Source organism: Papilio polytes, unplaced genomic scaffold (assembly GCF_000836215.1).
Source record: "Papilio polytes unplaced genomic scaffold, Ppol_1.0 DF821845.1, whole genome shotgun sequence".
NCBI lineage: Eukaryota > Metazoa > Arthropoda > Insecta > Lepidoptera > Papilionidae > Papilio > Papilio polytes.
This window is the reverse complement of record NW_013527359.1, coordinates 646105-663069: the sequence shown is the minus strand read 5'-3', so window position 1 is coordinate 663069 and position 16965 is coordinate 646105. Positions and strand designations below refer to the sequence as shown.

The following is a 16965-nucleotide window of genomic DNA, read 5'->3' as shown; positions in this document are numbered from 1 at the left end:
GGGTGTTGATATAGGTTAGGGGGGCGATGCATAATTTGTAATTTCATTTATTTTATATAGTATTTTAAATTTCACTAAAATTGTATAAAAAGGGGGGCACTGAAAGCTGAAAGATCATTGGTTTTCAAAGGGGGCGGTAAAAGAAATAAGTTTGATATACACTGCTTTAATGGAATAAGGGTTTATCAATGCTATAAACATATATGAGGATCGTAAAACGGTGACTTAAAAGGAAGTACATTTCTAAAGTAATTAACACTATCGACCGAAATTTCGTATTGAAAAGCGTGGCTGATAAAGTTAACAACGATAACAGTGTTTAGTAACTTCACGTAAGGAAACTTTATTTAGTAACGTTATGCTTAAAAACTGGATTTGCTTAGCCATTCTCTAGTGTGTTTTGACCTCATCTCAACAGTGCCTGTTCATTTTAATTTTTGTAATAAAACGAAATATGTATCGAACTAGATTTTTATAATTCTTGTTTTTTACTATTTAAAAAAACATGTTTTATATCGTTTATGAATGTTAAATTTTTTATCAAGATTATCCTGATGCAAGTATCGTTATTATATTGTAAAATATTCATGATAGTCAAGCCTTTGTATTCTTAGATTAGATTATCTTCTAATATCAAAATTTAGTTACTATATAAACAGGAATTATGTAAATTCATCGAGATATGGATATTAATTCTGCGATGGCATTGGCAGATATGCGTGAAGTCAACCCGCAGTGGGCCAGCGAAATATGGCCTGGTTACCGTTTGGATTAGTTACCGACTTTAGTGAGGAAGTATTATGTGCTGAAGATGATTAAGACATGAGTTCGTTAATAAAAAGAATCATGGTTAATTTTCAACAATGAAGATGCCATTGTTAAACTCCGAACTTTTGCCAAACAAAAATGTTGCCGTCAGACAGTTTTTCAACGGTGCTTATAAAGCAAAATATCGTTTCAGTATTAGGCAGTTAGGCAATTATCTTATTATTAATATTATAAATGCGAAAGTTTAGATGGATGGATGGATGTTTGTTAGCGTTTGTAGTCTAAACGGCTGAACGGATCTCCATGAAATTTGGCACAGGTTTAGAGCATAGTCTGGAAGAACGCATAGGCTACTTTTTATCACGGGATAAGTTGGGGTTCCCGTGGGATTCATTAATTTAGTTTTTTAATGTTTACTCGATCATTCTGCAACGGTTCAACATATCTTATTGAAATTTGGCACAGATGTAAAGCAAAGTCTGGAGTATACATGGGTGTCCGGTTCCCGAGGGATACGTAGCTTTTTGTTATTTATATAGTTCGTATGTTTTCTAATACCACGCGGATGAAGTCGCGGGCAACAGCTCGTATTCTATAGATTGTTTCATTTTAAATACAATGTCTACATTTCAAATGTGAATAGAACAATGAACTGTTTGCAATGACTTTGTACTGTATTTACATTCTAATAAACTGGAATTTCCGTCTCTAGATCCGGTATTAAATATATTTATAGTAACTTTTGTAATTCTATACAGATATAATAAATGTCAATGATTGTGATCGATTGTTTAAGTAATTGTTGGCATTTTTATGGTTTATTCAGTTCTATTCGCATATGTTTTGTAATCAATTCGAGATATTTGTACTGTTTACTGCTATTTAGGGGTTTGGAACAAAATATCCGTTGTTTTTACATGTTTACATTTGGGGTTAATCACCTCAAAACCTGTTTGAACTGTGGAAAAACGAAAGATTAAATAAACATTTTACTCGAGATACCAGGAGTTAATAAACTGAAAGACATAAACGACTAGATATACGAAAAAAACACGGTCTCATTTTTTTTTGGAACCCGTAGCTAAATAGGTATTTTCTAAATGCAATTTTGAGTATATTAGAATATAATATACGATAATAACCGCTACTGTTGAGAACAGTAAATAATAGTACGAAACGAAATACCAAACGTTCTTAATAGTAAATGAGGCGGATATAATGAAATATTGCGAGCACTTTGCGGCCCATGTTCGAGTGACATTGACATAGTTTAACACCCGAGTCTGTGAGAAACTGTTACAAGATAATGGTTAAGTTACCCTAAATGCAGGTTAGATTTAAGTTTAAATAACAGCAACTTTATACGGAATATGTAAAAGAATAATATTAAGAGAAAGTTTTTTATTTTCTTAGAAATGTACTGCAGTAGTATAAAGAAGGTTGAAAGCCGTAAACGTAATTCTAATGTACAATCGGGGAAACTGGCGGTGTTCCACCTTGAAAGCTACAATCGTTTGAACATTTTGAAACGAGATGCAGAACAAAAATTAACGTAGCTTACAAATGTGTTTGTACAAAAAAAATCAGTGATATACGGCTAGTTTCTATTATCCCTTCATTTGTACTCACTGCTATCAAATTAGTTATTTGTAGGAAGGCGGAGTATCTCTCGTTGCAATGAACAAGGTATTTTTTCCTAAAGTGGTCTAGGCGGATTTCCGCAACTCTACAATAGTTGGTTCTAGACATGGTCTGTAATGCATGCGTTTGTCCCCAGACCCCCCAAGTGTGCCGACCCACTTTTCACACATCGTCGCGGGTCGACGGTGGCGTATGTTATTTGTTTTGATAATTCAACATATATTGCTATTCCTGTACAGTATCTATATTATGGTAGATTTGATGATTTTAACATAGATTATAATAAAAAACAGTAATTTCCATTTGATATTTAAGTATGCGGCGATATTTGTTTAGTTACACCTTCGTATTTAGTATAACTTGCTTCGTATCGTAGATTATTAACAATGTAATTCAGATTCGCGTCGAAAATAGCGACAGATGAGGAGATGTAAATGTCTTATATTATGTAAAATCTTTGTCTAAAGGCAAACGTAGTTTATAAGAGTAATTGTTACAGCGAGCAGGGCGGCGCGATGGAGCCGACGACGAGCCGCAACGCTAGCACCGGTCAAGTCAGCCGCTGGGCCTCGCTGCGAGTGCGGTAATGTAATCAAAACTAGTATAGTCAATGCAGTTGTGTTTATTACTGCACGATTGCCTCACCACTAATGTAGCTTCACCCTTATGATCTTACAAATGCTTGGACTTAGCCAGCAGATTATTTAGCCTATGTTAGCCCAAGATACCATTAATATTCTCTTTTTCCAAATAATTTTATGATACTTTTCTGGGGAATGGGCAACCTACTACTCTTGGTCACGCCCATGTGTTAATGACTTCTTATGTTAATAATTTTCATAATATTGCAGCAATTGTTGTTTGAAATAGTTCAATAATAGATTTTATAAGCTCCAATATGACTTTTACACGAGATGTGTGGTGCAGCGTGGCGGTGACACTGCAGCAGTCGGCAGTGTTCATCTTACACAACACGGTGGGCTACCTGCTGATGCTGGCGGTCATGTTGTACAACGTGCACCTACTGCTCGCTGTCGTCTTCGGCATGATGCTGGGTAAACATGCACTTCACTAACATTGTGAGACTTGTGACGTCAGAAAGTCGATATTACGAAAGTGCCGTCAATTCTTTTTGTTAGGGGAAATTGAAGTATTAAATTTTTATATAATTTTTTATCTGTGTTAAGGCTACTTCCTGTTCGGTACAAAACTGACGCGGCTCCAGATGCAGTGCTTCCGCACTAAGCGCGTCGTCATCTGCACTCCGGAGTGTGACGACACCGGTAAGCGATATACACTTTTATACTACAATTTGTGTGAAAATCATAGAAGTCGTGTTAGCATCTATCTTGTCTCACGTTTCAAGAATCCTATTCCATCGTCCTCTTTATAGGTACAGTCGCGGAAATTGGCGGTGTTCCATTTATGAAATATTGCCTCGTTACTCAAGACAAACCCTGCCTTTTCTTACATATTACCAATTATGTAGCTGTGTCACTCATAAGATAATGATAAAACAAATCAATTAGCCGCGTACCACTTCCTTTTTGTGCAGACAAATTTGAAAACTGCATCCTATAAGTTATTGTTCCGCGACGTCTCAATCAAATTAAACATTACCTATAAATGATATTGCATTTATAAAATGGAGCACCGCCAGTTTCCCCGATTGTACATTTTCCTTTGCCAAATTTAACACAGTAGTGGAATGAAGGTGCTAGATGTAAGTAGCAGCGCTAGTTCCAGTGAGCATTAAATGACTAACATTGGGTTTGCGTGGGCAAGAGCGGTGCAAGCGCGAGAAGTGCAGCTGGGAGGTGTGCGAGGGCAAGCTGTGTAAGGAGCTTGATGCTCTCGAGCTGCGACACACGTACGCGGCGGTTGCCGTCGAGCCGAGAGAACACAAGTACCACATTAAACCAGGATATACGGCATTACTTGTTCATTAGTGTATTCATTATTTTACCTTCCCCGAAACAATCCTACCTTCACATTTAAGCTAGCTTTTAGCCTATTTCGTTAGTAATTCAAATGTAGTTAATTGCTGAATAGGCGTCGCTGGCCGAGGATCTAAGCTAAATATAAGGGGAGGTAACTGCCTCATCCTAGCAACACCCGTAATAGCTATGTTTGCATAGTGTAGTATATTATTGGCTTTACTTAAGTTTTGTATGAGATTTTAGATATCACGCATGTTTTTAATTTTAGCTCTTTTCATCATTAAAATACGTTTATTTTTAGATTATATTAATATATGGTATGTTTGTAGTAAACAATTACGTATATTCACCCGTTTCTTACAAGGCCTTACAAAGTGATAGAGTTGATATTAATAATATAACCTTTTGTAAAATAAACAACAGTTTGAACGCAATATATTAATTGTCTTAAATACAAAATGACTATCTGTTTAATTTCTTGCTCTATGAATGGCAAACCATTGTCTGCATATTGTGAAAGTTAATAAGTAACCTTAGTAATCTCACTTTCTAGTCATTGATATTAAAAACAATGTGTTCGTAAAACTTGTTTTTTCTTTTTTTATAGTGTTTAACTATTTATTTTTAATTTTCCAGCAGCTTTGTTTGTCGAACAACAATACGACGCACCAATAAGTTCTTTACCGTCGGCCGCGTAGATGTGCAAGCCGTTAAATAACGGTCTTTTAATTTTCTTTTTTTATCGTATTTAGTCAATGCTATTGTTGGTAGACGTAGAAATTAATGAACAGAACATTTAATATTTGAACGTATTATTAACATAAATATTTGTTGCAGCTGATAATACTACGCCGCCTTTATTAAACACATCAACGGACTCAGAAGCCGACTTCTTTATTTGCCGCACGCGCACCTGCATACAACCTTCCCACTACTTCCCTGCGAGCACTTCCAGAGATTCTTCCAACGAGCTTGCAAACGCTACATGTTATTACGGCGCCAAAAAATGCCCTTCAAAAGTCGCCAGAGCCAAAAAGATCCAAGCGATCGCTCAAACGCACTGCCATCACACAGAGAGTGAAAAAGAAGATAGCCCTAGCGTAGAAGATGTGCAACTACTGAGAACGGAACGTCAAGGATGTTGCAAGAAGAAGCAGGAGCCGCCTCCCGAGGAGAAGTGCTGCAAGTCTCAGAGCGAGGTCCCTGAACCGAGTCAGTCATGCTGCCAGAAGACTGAGAGTCAGGAGAAGGTGGCGCGCGAGGACAGCCCCCACATCACCTGCTGCCACGGACATAAGTCAGCCAGCACTGACAGCCAGGAACAAATTATGAACCAATGACATTTTAACTTTTTAAAGATTTGGCGAGGCTCAAAATTAGACAATAAAAGATAACCGCTTAGATTTTTTTAATCTGTTCATGTCAAATACACGCCAAGTACCAGAATTAAATTTCAAGATTCAACGCAATGAAATTGGAATTTTTGTTTATTCGGTTTAAATAAGTTGTTGATATTTGGCGTGCATGTGACATAAAATATAGCAATATTAAAAGTTTGCCTAAAAACATATTTGTTTGTAAATTATTAATGTTGAAGAATAATATTTTTATAGATATTTTTGCGTGTGTAGAAGTCAGGGATTGAGAACAAACTTTTAGGTTATTTAGAATTAGACATATCATAGAATGTTGTTTTAGTTCCCTAGTGTTGTATGTTTGTAGTTATTTTATTTAGTTTGCTCAAAACGAATACGTAAATTTGCTTATGACTTAGTCAATGCGGCTCCTAATGAAGAAACTCCTTTCATCGATTTATTCGACATTTAGAGTAATTTTAATTTAACATGACATAGTAATAATATTTTGCGGGTGTTCCCAGGTCCTAATTTGCCATTAGATTCCTACTGAAAGCTTCCAATGTTTAGTCCTATCTTGCGAGTATATTAGAGAATTTATTTTTATAATTTGTGCATATAGCTTAAATTGTGTTGCCATGTGCCAAAAAAATAAAATTGAAATTATTATTTACGGTTTTTTACTATATAGCCTAGTGTTGTTATTGTAATAAATTGGTTACGACTCGTTTTCAATTGGTTTTATTTTGCATTTCTTTATACGTTGCCAAAAACGAAGTGACAGAAATCTGCGCTTAAAAGACCTAGGAACAAATCTGGGTTGAATTTATTCTTGAAATAAAACAATAAAAAATACTCCATATCGTTTATTTAATAGAACGTTCAAATGAATAATATTTAAAATAATCTTAAAACTAGCTTACAGTACAGTTTTGTTTGAAAATAATCACATATTGCGGCGGGCGCGGGTGGGGGGAGGGGGGACTCGTACATTGTGAGATTCAACATTCATATTTAATCGTTCTATATTAAAAATGTTTTATATTTTTATTACGCACTTAATCACTCGTGGTCTGAAGTTAAATTCCTGTTCACAGACTAAACAAGAATATCAATGATAATGTAAAAAAATGTACAACCTTCAAACAAATAAAATATTGCAAATAGTAAATGAATAACAAGATATAATGATTGTGATGATGTTCTTTATTTTTTCTTTTTAAACTTGTATTTATTATCCAAAAATAAATAACAATTTCCACCCATAAAATGAAGTTCCATCTCTGATGAGATTATTGGATAAATTTATATCCCCTTAGATCCTGTTTTATTTTTTATTTGACATAAAGTACTTTTCCACTTGGGAGTCTATAAATTACAATTATATTTGTTACAATAAAAACTGCAATAAGAATCTAAAAAGGTGCTTTATCAAGACAATCCACAATTTCTGTAATGCATGAAACCATATCTTTGTAAATTAACTTTCAAGTTCCTATTTGTACCGCACCCTTATCTGCGAGGTCACAATAAAAATAATCTTAAATCAACATGGCTGCTGTCAAAAATACCATCTACGTCGCTGAGGACACTAAACACAATAAAAATCTTAATTTAAACAATCTTACAACATATAAAGGTTAAAAACGGGTTAAAACGAAACTGGAATGAAACAAAGAAAGATAAAAACAAATGTCAACTTAATAAATATGAGCGCTAAGGCTCGTTTAATTTACAATTACCGCTTTCAAAATTTCATTCCTTTACATTAATTTTATTCGCCAAGTCAAAGCAGCATTGATTTTGTATAAAATAAACATATCAACGTAACTGCAGAATGCAGATAACATTTATTGCACATCGATATTTTTTATAATTAACGAAAGAAAAAACAACAAACAGGCAACATTCATTACGTCAACGGCCATTTTGACAAAAATCCTAACCTAAAAATTGAAAATGTGTAGTTATTTTCATCTTTGGTTAAATTGAATTTGATGTAATAAAATAATCTTAATTAATATTGCATTTTTATTTCTTTAAGTTTTATTTAAAAAGCAATACTGATTTACTTTAGCGAAGAAACTCTTACCCTCGAATCACAGACTGGTACACTGGCTTTCGTAAAAAAATAAAATTAACCAAACTACAACAAACCTTATCCAACTATTTACTTTAACATTAGAGTGCAAAATTCAATTTAATACTTATTATATCGATATAAATTAGTATTTTATTTAAGTTAAATTAACTCCCATATATTATGAAGTATAAATACAATAAACTTACAAAAATGTTTAGGCTTCAATTCGTCGAAGATTTTTTTACTACTTTTCAAATATGAACCACAGATTAAAAAAGTCTGACATTTTTATCAAAGACTAAAAAGTAAAAGAACTTCCCAGTGTTCAATAGATCAATGATTAGATAAGATTGAATTAAAAAAAAAAAGAAGTAAGAAAAAAAAACACATTCTAACGTTAATTTTTTTGTAATGAGGCGGAAACAGATTTTATCTAGTTCACTGTTTGTTGTTGGTTATGAAAACAAATTTTAGTTTTAGGTCTATTTTTGTTTGTGGTAATGAATTTTTCCATTACAAACTTCGTTGTACGAATTGTGACTAAAGATTCCCTATTTTCTTTTTTAATTTTCTCATTATAAATAACATAAAATAGTAGGTCAACTAAATTTGGTGGTAGGTTATTTTTTTTTTCATGTTTTCGTATTTTTCATAGTGTAACTAAGTTCATACAGTTATAATTACACGAATGTCAAAATTCACATTAAACATAACAAAATTGAATGATCAAAATTTGTCGATCATTTAATTTTGTATTTTTTACTAATGCAAATACTGATTCTACGATTTTAAAATCAATCATCAACCAATTAAAACATCAATGATTTTCAAAATATCCTTCACAAAAAAAACTCATTTTTTTTAATTTCTCAATAAAATGTTTGAAAACGTTTGCCTGACATTCTATATTGACAGATCTGACGAAATAAGCTGACTCTTGTCAGATGTGTCTGTATAGTCTGTCACCTCAAGCGTAGCAGTTCAGTTGGCACGTCGTTTACAGGAGTACTAGTCTGCAGGACGTGCCAACTCAAATTGTGTTGTGTGACGTCACCTGTAGGGTGGGGGTAGTTCACGCGGTGAGCTGCCAGTAGTGGTGCAGGCGGTCGTCCGCCGGCAGCGCCATGCCCTGCGGCCGGATGAAGTTCATCTCTATCGTCTTGAAGCGCTTCTTTAGTTCCGCATCGAACATCTGTCAATACATACATCAGTTAACAAAGCTGTATACTCCGATAATGAAATTGAACATTTTCGAATAACAAATGAATTAATTTCTTTCTTATTTAAGTTACTTTTATGCACTCACAGAAAGTAAGTCGTAATTAACCATAGAACTACATCATCATCATCATCTTCCTCTTTATCCTACTTCCGTAGTGACGTAACAGGTCTTTCTCCTCCACAAAACTATCATACGCTCCCTCCTAGAGCAACGGTTGGCGATGCTCTTAATGTTTTCTTTGAGGAGACATTGTGTGTGTGTGACCTGTGCGTCAGGCGGGGCGAGGGCGGCGGGCGCGGCGCGCTGGTCTGCGGCGGCCAGCAGGTGCGCGGCGGCGCGGGCGAGGGCGGGGGCCGCGTGCCGCCGCAGCGCGGACACCTCCCACAGCGAGGAGCCGAGCGCGCGGGAACTCATCGCGCTCGTCTCCTCCATCACGTACGGGTCACCAGACACTGAAAATTTACATAAATCTTATTAATATTATAAATACAATTTACATAGATGGATATTAGAAATACACGATCGTAAGCTATATTATTGCGATTTACATTTTGTTCTGTGCTTATTAAATTTACTCGATAAGTATTAATTTATTTTTTAATCATTATTAAGCTTCTATTTATTGGCCGACTGACAGTTATTTTAACACTATAATCATGGACTTATAATTATCTGGACATTATGATATTTCTAATATTTCATATGTATGTAGCATGTTACTGACTGAGGGGCGGCGCGGGCGTGTCCTCGCAGCAGAGCATGCGCTTGAGCGCGGGGTGGCGCAGCAGCAGGTTGGCCAGCAGCTGCAGCAGCGCCAGCGCGTCCTCCGGCGCCGCCACCAGCGCCAGCCGCGACACGCGCTTCGCGAACGCCGCCACCAGCCCCTCCGGCAGGTGACTGCACACACACACACACGTGACAATTCACACCTATCTATACTATTATAATAAAGTATAAACACACACTTCCTTGTTACCTAAGATGTCAGCAAGCACAGCATATTTTCGAATAACTCTTTTTTTAATTAAAGGCCCTACACTTACGTCACGCTTTAGGCTATATATTTTCACACCGTTAAACTTAGAGGTAAATATTTTGGATAAAAACCCTTATGTGGGAAAGAGACCATAAGTTGTTGCCAACATCAAGGAAGCAACATTGCCATGGTTTGACATAATGTCATGACATTTTCACATTTGCAATTAATAATTTGACAAATGTAAAGAATAAAATGATATTTTTATAATTTTATGTGGACGAAGTCGCATGGGAACAGCTAGGCTTACTATAATCCAATTAGAAATGACAAATTATAACCCTATAATATAAGGCTGATTTCACAAATATATTGCTTATTAGAAAAGCGTAGATGAATTTTTCGACTTAGATTAAATTCGATTATTTGTGTATAAGTTGCGATGTAATGGCTCAAAATCAATCATTATTGTATTATTTTAAAACTTGCAATATAGTATGGGTCACAATATATACATCAGGCCTAAAAAGCCGGCCACTTGAGCGGATTTACTCCGAACAAGTATATATTTTGAATAACCAAATTTGTCGTAAAAGCCAAGCAGATTTTGGTGCCTGTACATACGTGGAGCTGAGGAATATATCAGCGAGGTGCAGCAGCCGGCGCTTGTAGCGTGTCGCGAACATCTCCGGCTCGAACATGGCGTAGAGGCGGTCGTACAGGTCGGGGTAGGACACGTTGTGTCGCCGCACCAGCTCCAGCACGCCCTGCAGCGCCAGCATGCTGATGGGCCCGCCTGAACACCACACACACTTCATATAAAAAAAGTATATATAAACTGGGGACATAAACCAGAAAGTGTGATGGCTACAAATGTAGAGGAAGTCCGAAGAAAGTATGGATGGATTGTGTGAAAGAGGATATGCTAAAGGAGTGGATTCAGATATGACGGCTTATGTATGGACGAGCAGCACATACTGTGCAGACGCTCCGTAAGGGATAAGGGTAAGTGGATGATGATGACATAAACTATTTCCGTAAAATAACAATGGTACTCTATTATAAGAAATCTTTTTACAAAATAGCCGGCATATATTGTGTCCATATCGACCACACAGAAGATACGCGTAAAGCGGATGTAATTCTGAATTTTGTCAAATGCGCATGCCAGAAAATGTCACATATATGGTGAATTTGGAAGAGGGGACAGATAAAAATTGAAAATATCCTATTTCTGTGCAATCCTCTCCCAATTAAAGGTAAGCAACACATGTTCAAAGGCATATGTCACTTTGCTATTAGTGAATTTAAGTAAAAAAAAAGGATGATGAACACATGACTGACATACCCGCATCAAGACTGTCGCAGAGCATATCAGTGGCGAGGTGCGGCTTGGCCAGCAGCGGCATGAGGCGCTCCACCAGCAGCAGCAGCGCGCGGCGGTGCGCGCGCGGCGCCCCGCACAGCGACCACTGGCACGCGAAGCCCCAGCACCGGTTGGCGTGGCGCCGGCACACCAGCGGGTGGTATGCAAACTTAGTCTTGCCTAACCATATGAAGATGTTATACACACAACGAAAAAGTCTAAGGAATGCTTATAAATCTGCTGTAAATTTTTTTAGTAGGCAAAGTCTACAATGTAGAAAAAAGGTTGACTCAGACTTTAGAAATTGGTCTGGTTTAAGTCCTCTTACTCATATTATAAATGCGAAAATTTAGATGGATTGATGTTTGTTAGAGTTTGTAGACTAAACTGCTGAAAGGATCTAAATGGGATGTATCACAGATGTAGAGCATAGTCTAGAAGAACACATAAGCTATATACTTTTGTTTTTTTATACTACGCGGTCATAATCGCGAGTGAAAGTTGAATATAAAAATGTAACTTAATGTTGATGCAAGTAAATCTAATACTTAAATCAAGTTACAAAGTATAAATAATACAGGTTATCAAATATTTAATTGTATAATCACCTTCAACAGCGCACAGCACCTTGTCCTCCTTATCATCTCTCTCCTTGGCTTTACTCTTAGCCTCCGTGGGGATCTCCACAGCCAGCAGTTTGTCCATCAGCTCCAAGTAATTCTGCATGTAGATAGATGATGGTGATCTAAAAAAATACATATATTTTAACAACAATCATAAACCGCTAATATAAGATTCTATCTATTTAGGTATTTAGTTACAAACTTGAAAATAAGTACGAAAGTTTTATACATGATTTGCAATTTTAGAAATAAGGTGATATCTGGCTAAATTTACAAATTGTTTTAACCACAAAAACAATATAATACTAGTTTTATACTTGTTACATAAATTGGACCATACAAAAAAACACATAAAAATTAAAACATTTTGTTGACAAACATTATATAACAAATTATTGTAAAGAAAACTTACTTTTTATAACCAATACTGGAGAGCACTTTTAGACCATACTGCTGCACATCTTTATACTCTGTGAACTCCTGGAAGCGTGCTATCAGTGCTGACATTGATATCTCCGAGTCAAGCAGCACAATAAATATATTCTGAAAATAAAATTAAAAAGATAATTATATGATATATATTACAATATGCATTTAACATCTTTAATGAAAAAACTAATCAAAAAAGTATTGCTTCCACACCTTCAAACGCACAGATGGAAAGTAAAACCCATTAGTTGGTTCTAAAGGATATCTCCCTTCAGCCTGCAGCAGCTTGCAGGCAGTTACAAGCGCCTGCAGGCGGGAGCTGACGCGACCACGCCTCAAGCACTCCAGACACCTCACCAGTGCGGCCTCGTAGCACTCCAGCAACCATCTCTTGTATTCTGCCTCCGGACTTTGATCTAAGCATAAAATAAAAGATAATAGTAAAAAGTTTCACTTTATGGACTTCATATAATGTTATTTACACATACATTATGATTACTTAACACCCTCAGCGCCAGACCCCAAGTGAGTGTTTAAAAATTAACACAATATTTTTTTTTGTTGGAATTTGGTTAACACACATAACATATCACATATTGTTTTTCACCTTCGTTTTCACCTTTTTTCCTTGGATTTTTATCCATGGACACTTAGATACATGTGGCTTGGGAAATAGTTCATTTGAAATTCGTACCTCTCAGGCCACATACACAGTGTTCTAGACACTGTGTGGCAAAAAGATCCACTTGGCGCCTAAGGTGTTAAGCAGTAATAGATATAAATATGTAGTTTGCTGTAGGTAGACAAATGTGTTGTCTAACATGTCATGTTATGAAACTAGATATATGTTACGAGACTAAAAATAAAAACAAAACAAGCACAGCATCGGTAAAAATGATGTTGAAAATAAATCATTAAGAATGTGTTTAGGTTTTTTCCATTATGAATTATGTAAAGTTGGTTAAAACAATACCGTAATAACAGTCTGCAATAACAAATCGTTCGCAAGTCCGTCAACCTTTACATAAGGCTGGAATGTCACATGTTACAAAATGCAACTCTGCATTTAAGCCACAAAATAACAATTTCAGATAACAAACATATGTTAGACTGTAATGACGTAAAGTCGCAAATATAGGCGTCACCGACGGCAGCTATGCGCGCAAAATCAATATTATTAAGATAGACATAATTGTATAGATGTTCAACATACCTATAGGTTTTAATGGGACGATTTCTTGTACCAAATCGCCTCTTTTTAATAGTTCAGTAAATATCATTTCTATAGTGAGTAAAAGCGGCGTGAAATTATCAGATTCGACCTGAAATTTAAGAAATTAAACATCTAATGTAGAAACGTAACCTAACACATCATTTTTGTAAAATATATTTACGCTATGAAACTTAGCGTATACTTACATCAAACATTTGTAAGATATCAGCAACATTATTGGCATGTTTTCTAGAGTTCAAAAACTCATTTGCTTTATTACGCAGCTGTGCTGATAACATTTTTGATAAATTTTGTTGTACTGCAGCCATTTTTGTATTGAAAAAGATTGATTTACAGACCAGTTCATCTGACATTTAAAAGTCATTTTATTTTTACTCTGTAGTTTTGCGTTTCTATTCACACAGTTTTTCTTTTTAAGAAATGATTTTGGTTTTATAATATTTTGTTTGAAGAAAATTATTTGCTTATAGATTTTGTTAATTAATACGACAAATGATATGCGACAAAACAGCTTTTGCGTCGGTTAATCGGTCTACTTGTATTGTCTATTGTAAATGTTAATATTTTGTTTGTAGGTTATCTTTCAAATTCCGGTATCATAGTTTTCAATTGTTTTGGTCAGGTTTGGTTAGAAATTGAAAAACATATTTTTTATACGATATTGATTGTATTGAACTTGAACACTTTTACTTAATTGATACCAATAGAAATATGGACGGCGATCTATATGATGAGTTCGGTAATTACATCGGACCGGACTTGGAGTCGGATTCAGACGATGAGCAGAGTGTTTACGGCCAGGATAATCGTGATGCTGACGATGATGCGATGGACGAAGATGAGGAAGGTGATGCGGAGCCCGAAGCTGCTCCAATGTCCGTTGTCTTACACGAAGACAAAAGGTAAAGTACACTCTTACTAATTTGTTAAAAACATTGAATAAACATTAACTCTTTGCCTAACAATGTTTGTAGATATTATCCGCAAGCCGTGGAAGTGTATGGTCCAGATGTAGAGACAGTGGTTCAAGAAGAGGACACACAAGCTTTGGACAAACCTCTAGTGGAGCCAGTGAAGCAGAAAAAGTTCCAAGTACAAGAGCAGCAGCTGCCGGAGACCACATATGATATGGAGTATATGGCAGATATGTTAGATAACACTAATTTAATGAGGAATATCACATTGATGGGCCACTTGCACAATGGTAGAGTAGTAGTTTTGGTACTTTACTATGAACACTTAATGTATTAAAACAAAGTGCGTTAGTAAAGTGTATTTAACCATTTTTATTGTGTTTTTTCAGGCAAAACATCATTTGTAGACTGTTTAATCAGACAGACTCACCCAGGTACAATAAATAATGAAACAACAATACCCATGCGATACACAGACACATTGTTTGTGGAACAAGAGAGAGGTGTGTCTATCAAGTCCATGCCAGTCACACTTCTGCTAAAGAACATCAAAGGGAAGTCACATTTACTAAACATAATGGATACACCAGGACATGTGAACTTTAGTGACGAGGTTACTGCTGCATTGAGGATATCAGATGGTGGGTAAAAACACCATATTACATATGATAACAAAGAGCAAATCAACTATCCTGCTAAGTTTTGTTTGTGTCCTGGCAGAACTAAAGAAATAAAAAAAAATTATTTAGTAGCCCATATGTTCTTTGAGAATGTTCTGTAGCTGTGAAAAATTTCATTGAGATCCATTAAATCATTCTGGAGATACCTTCTAACAAACATCCATCCATCTAAACTTTGGCATTTATTATATTGGTAAGATTGTACTAATGGTTTTAATATATATTTACAGGTGCTGTACTGTTTGTTGATGCTGCAGAAGGTATAATGCTTAACACAGAACGTCTCCTGCGACATGCAGTGCAAGAGCGAGTGCCACTCACAATATGCATCAATAAAATTGACAGACTCATACTTGAGTTGAAGTTACCCCCCGCGGATGCTTACTACAAGCTACGGCATATCATCGATGAGCTTAACTCATTGGTGGAAACCAACCAGCCCCAAGATAATCCTGATGAACCACCAACCATATTCTCACCGTTACTAGGTAATTGTTACTTAAATCTAAAGTTATGTTGTCAATTGCTTCATAATCAAATGAGTCTTTCCAGCCTATTTAGTTTCAAAATAAGCTTTCTTAAGTATTCAATGTTAAGTATGTAATAAAAAAATCTAACTAAAATGTTAAGAAGTTATAACTATATGGAATAACGAGCTGTCGCACGTAAGTTCGTCCAGGCTGAAAAAAAAAATTAGTAGCTAATGTGTTCTTTCACACTAAATTTCTGCGATATCCATTGGGCTCTTCCTTTATAGCCTCTGTAGACTTTCGATACCTCTATGGTCAAAGCAAGATGTATTTAATAGTTATTCTCTGGTTTTCCTAGGCAATGTCTGTTTTGCATCATCATTATATGATGTATGCTTTACTCTGGAGTCATTCGCGGCAATGTATGCATCCGCGCACGTCAGTAGCGGCCTGCGGGCCTCCGATATGGCGGCCTGGCTGTGGGGAGATGTTTACTTCAATGCTAAGACGAGGCGCTTCACAAAGAAGTCACCGCATGCGTCTTCGCAGCGAAGCTTTGTTGAATTTATACTGGAGCCTTTGTACAAAATTTTTGCACAGGTATGTCGTCTTAACTTAGGGTAAGCTCTGAGCCCCTAAGTGAAGATTTATATGTAGTAGGCTGATGATGGTATGTTATAATGTAATTTTGCTATCATTTAACTAGGTGGTTGGTGATGTAGATGACACATTACCAGCCGTCCTCGCGGAGTTAGGCATTAAGTTAACAAAGCAAGAAGCAAAACTCAACGTCCGTCCGTTACTGAGGCTGGTTTGCAGTCGTTTCTTTGGCGATTTTAGGTAAGTGAAAATACTACGCCAGAAAAAAATATTAGTCCCTACAAGACACTTATTTTACTTATTTGATGAATCATAAATTAAATTTACTCCATAACTTATTTTATTTTCCGATGAATTAGTTGACAATCATATTTTTTTTTAAATTAAAATTAATGGCCGCTATCTCTAGCCATAGATTGTCTTTTTTTTATATTTCTTAGGGTTTAATTTAGAATAGATTTAGCGTTATTAGTATTATTGTATGGTATTGTCAGCGGTTTCGTGGAGATGGTGTGCCGACACATCCCGTCCCCGCTGGACGCGGCGGAGCGCAAGGTGGCGCACTGCTACCGCGGCGGCGAGGGCGCGCTGCGGGACTCCATGCTGGGCTGCGACCAGAGCGGGCCCCTCGTCGCCCACACCACCAAGATGTACCCCACTGATG

General features: G+C 36.2%; 3 protein-coding genes across 4 annotated transcripts in view; 2 read left to right on the top strand and 1 right to left on the bottom strand.

The window, feature by feature from the left end:
- Positions 1 to 6439, top strand: part of LOC106108065 — an 11551-nt gene extending 5112 nt beyond the window's left edge. Inside the window, exons 4-8 of one of the 2 annotated variants that reach the window (XM_013289142.1) lie at positions 2546 to 2599; positions 2909 to 2992; positions 3337 to 3464; positions 3597 to 3692; positions 5187 to 6439. In XM_013289142.1, coding sequence (XP_013144596.1) covers positions 2546 to 2599; positions 2909 to 2992; positions 3337 to 3464; positions 3597 to 3692; positions 5187 to 5689 — 865 coding nt within the window. In that variant the 3' untranslated portion in view covers positions 5690 to 6439. The remainder of the gene's footprint in view (positions 1 to 2545; positions 2600 to 2908; positions 2993 to 3336; positions 3465 to 3596; positions 3693 to 5186) is intronic. The other variant, XM_013289143.1, reaches the window with a different exon arrangement.
- A 2164-nt stretch (positions 6440 to 8603) lies between these two features.
- Positions 8604 to 13976, bottom strand: LOC106108153 (nucleolar complex protein 4 homolog B). Its single transcript, XM_013289245.1, has 10 exons — positions 13823 to 13976; positions 13617 to 13725; positions 12617 to 12819; positions 12387 to 12517; positions 11960 to 12096; positions 11334 to 11531; positions 10610 to 10781; positions 9734 to 9906; positions 9274 to 9461; positions 8604 to 8979 (listed from the first exon to the last, which is right to left on the bottom strand). Exons 1-10 carry the CDS (start codon positions 13943 to 13945, stop codon positions 8860 to 8862), a joined length of 1554 nt encoding a protein of 517 aa, XP_013144699.1. The 5' UTR covers positions 13946 to 13976; the 3' UTR covers positions 8604 to 8859.
- A 244-nt stretch (positions 13977 to 14220) lies between these two features.
- LOC106107758 (116 kDa U5 small nuclear ribonucleoprotein component-like) lies at positions 14221 to 16964 on the top strand (the record flags this gene model as incomplete). Its single annotated transcript, XM_013288759.1, has 7 exons — positions 14221 to 14539; positions 14612 to 14841; positions 14941 to 15192; positions 15462 to 15719; positions 16060 to 16301; positions 16408 to 16541; positions 16796 to 16964. Coding segments are annotated over exons 1-7 (1476 nt in total), but the record flags the coding sequence as incomplete, so codon positions are not given.
- Between the last annotated feature and the right edge of the window lies 1 nt (position 16965).

Bases quoted from the DNA above. Each gene is read 5' to 3' on its own strand.
- LOC106108153 (XM_013289245.1), bottom strand. From the start codon at position 13,945: ATGGCTGCAGTACAACAAAATTTATCAAAAATGTTATCAGCACAGCTG. The intron at 10,782-11,333 runs GTATGTCAGTCA...TGTGGTGTTCAG, and splicing joins CTGCGACAGTCTTGATGCGG to GCGGGCCCATCAGCATGCTG. The intron at 9,907-10,609 runs GTATGTACAGGC...GTGTGTGTGCAG, and splicing joins GATATATTCCTCAGCTCCAC to TCACCTGCCGGAGGGGCTGG.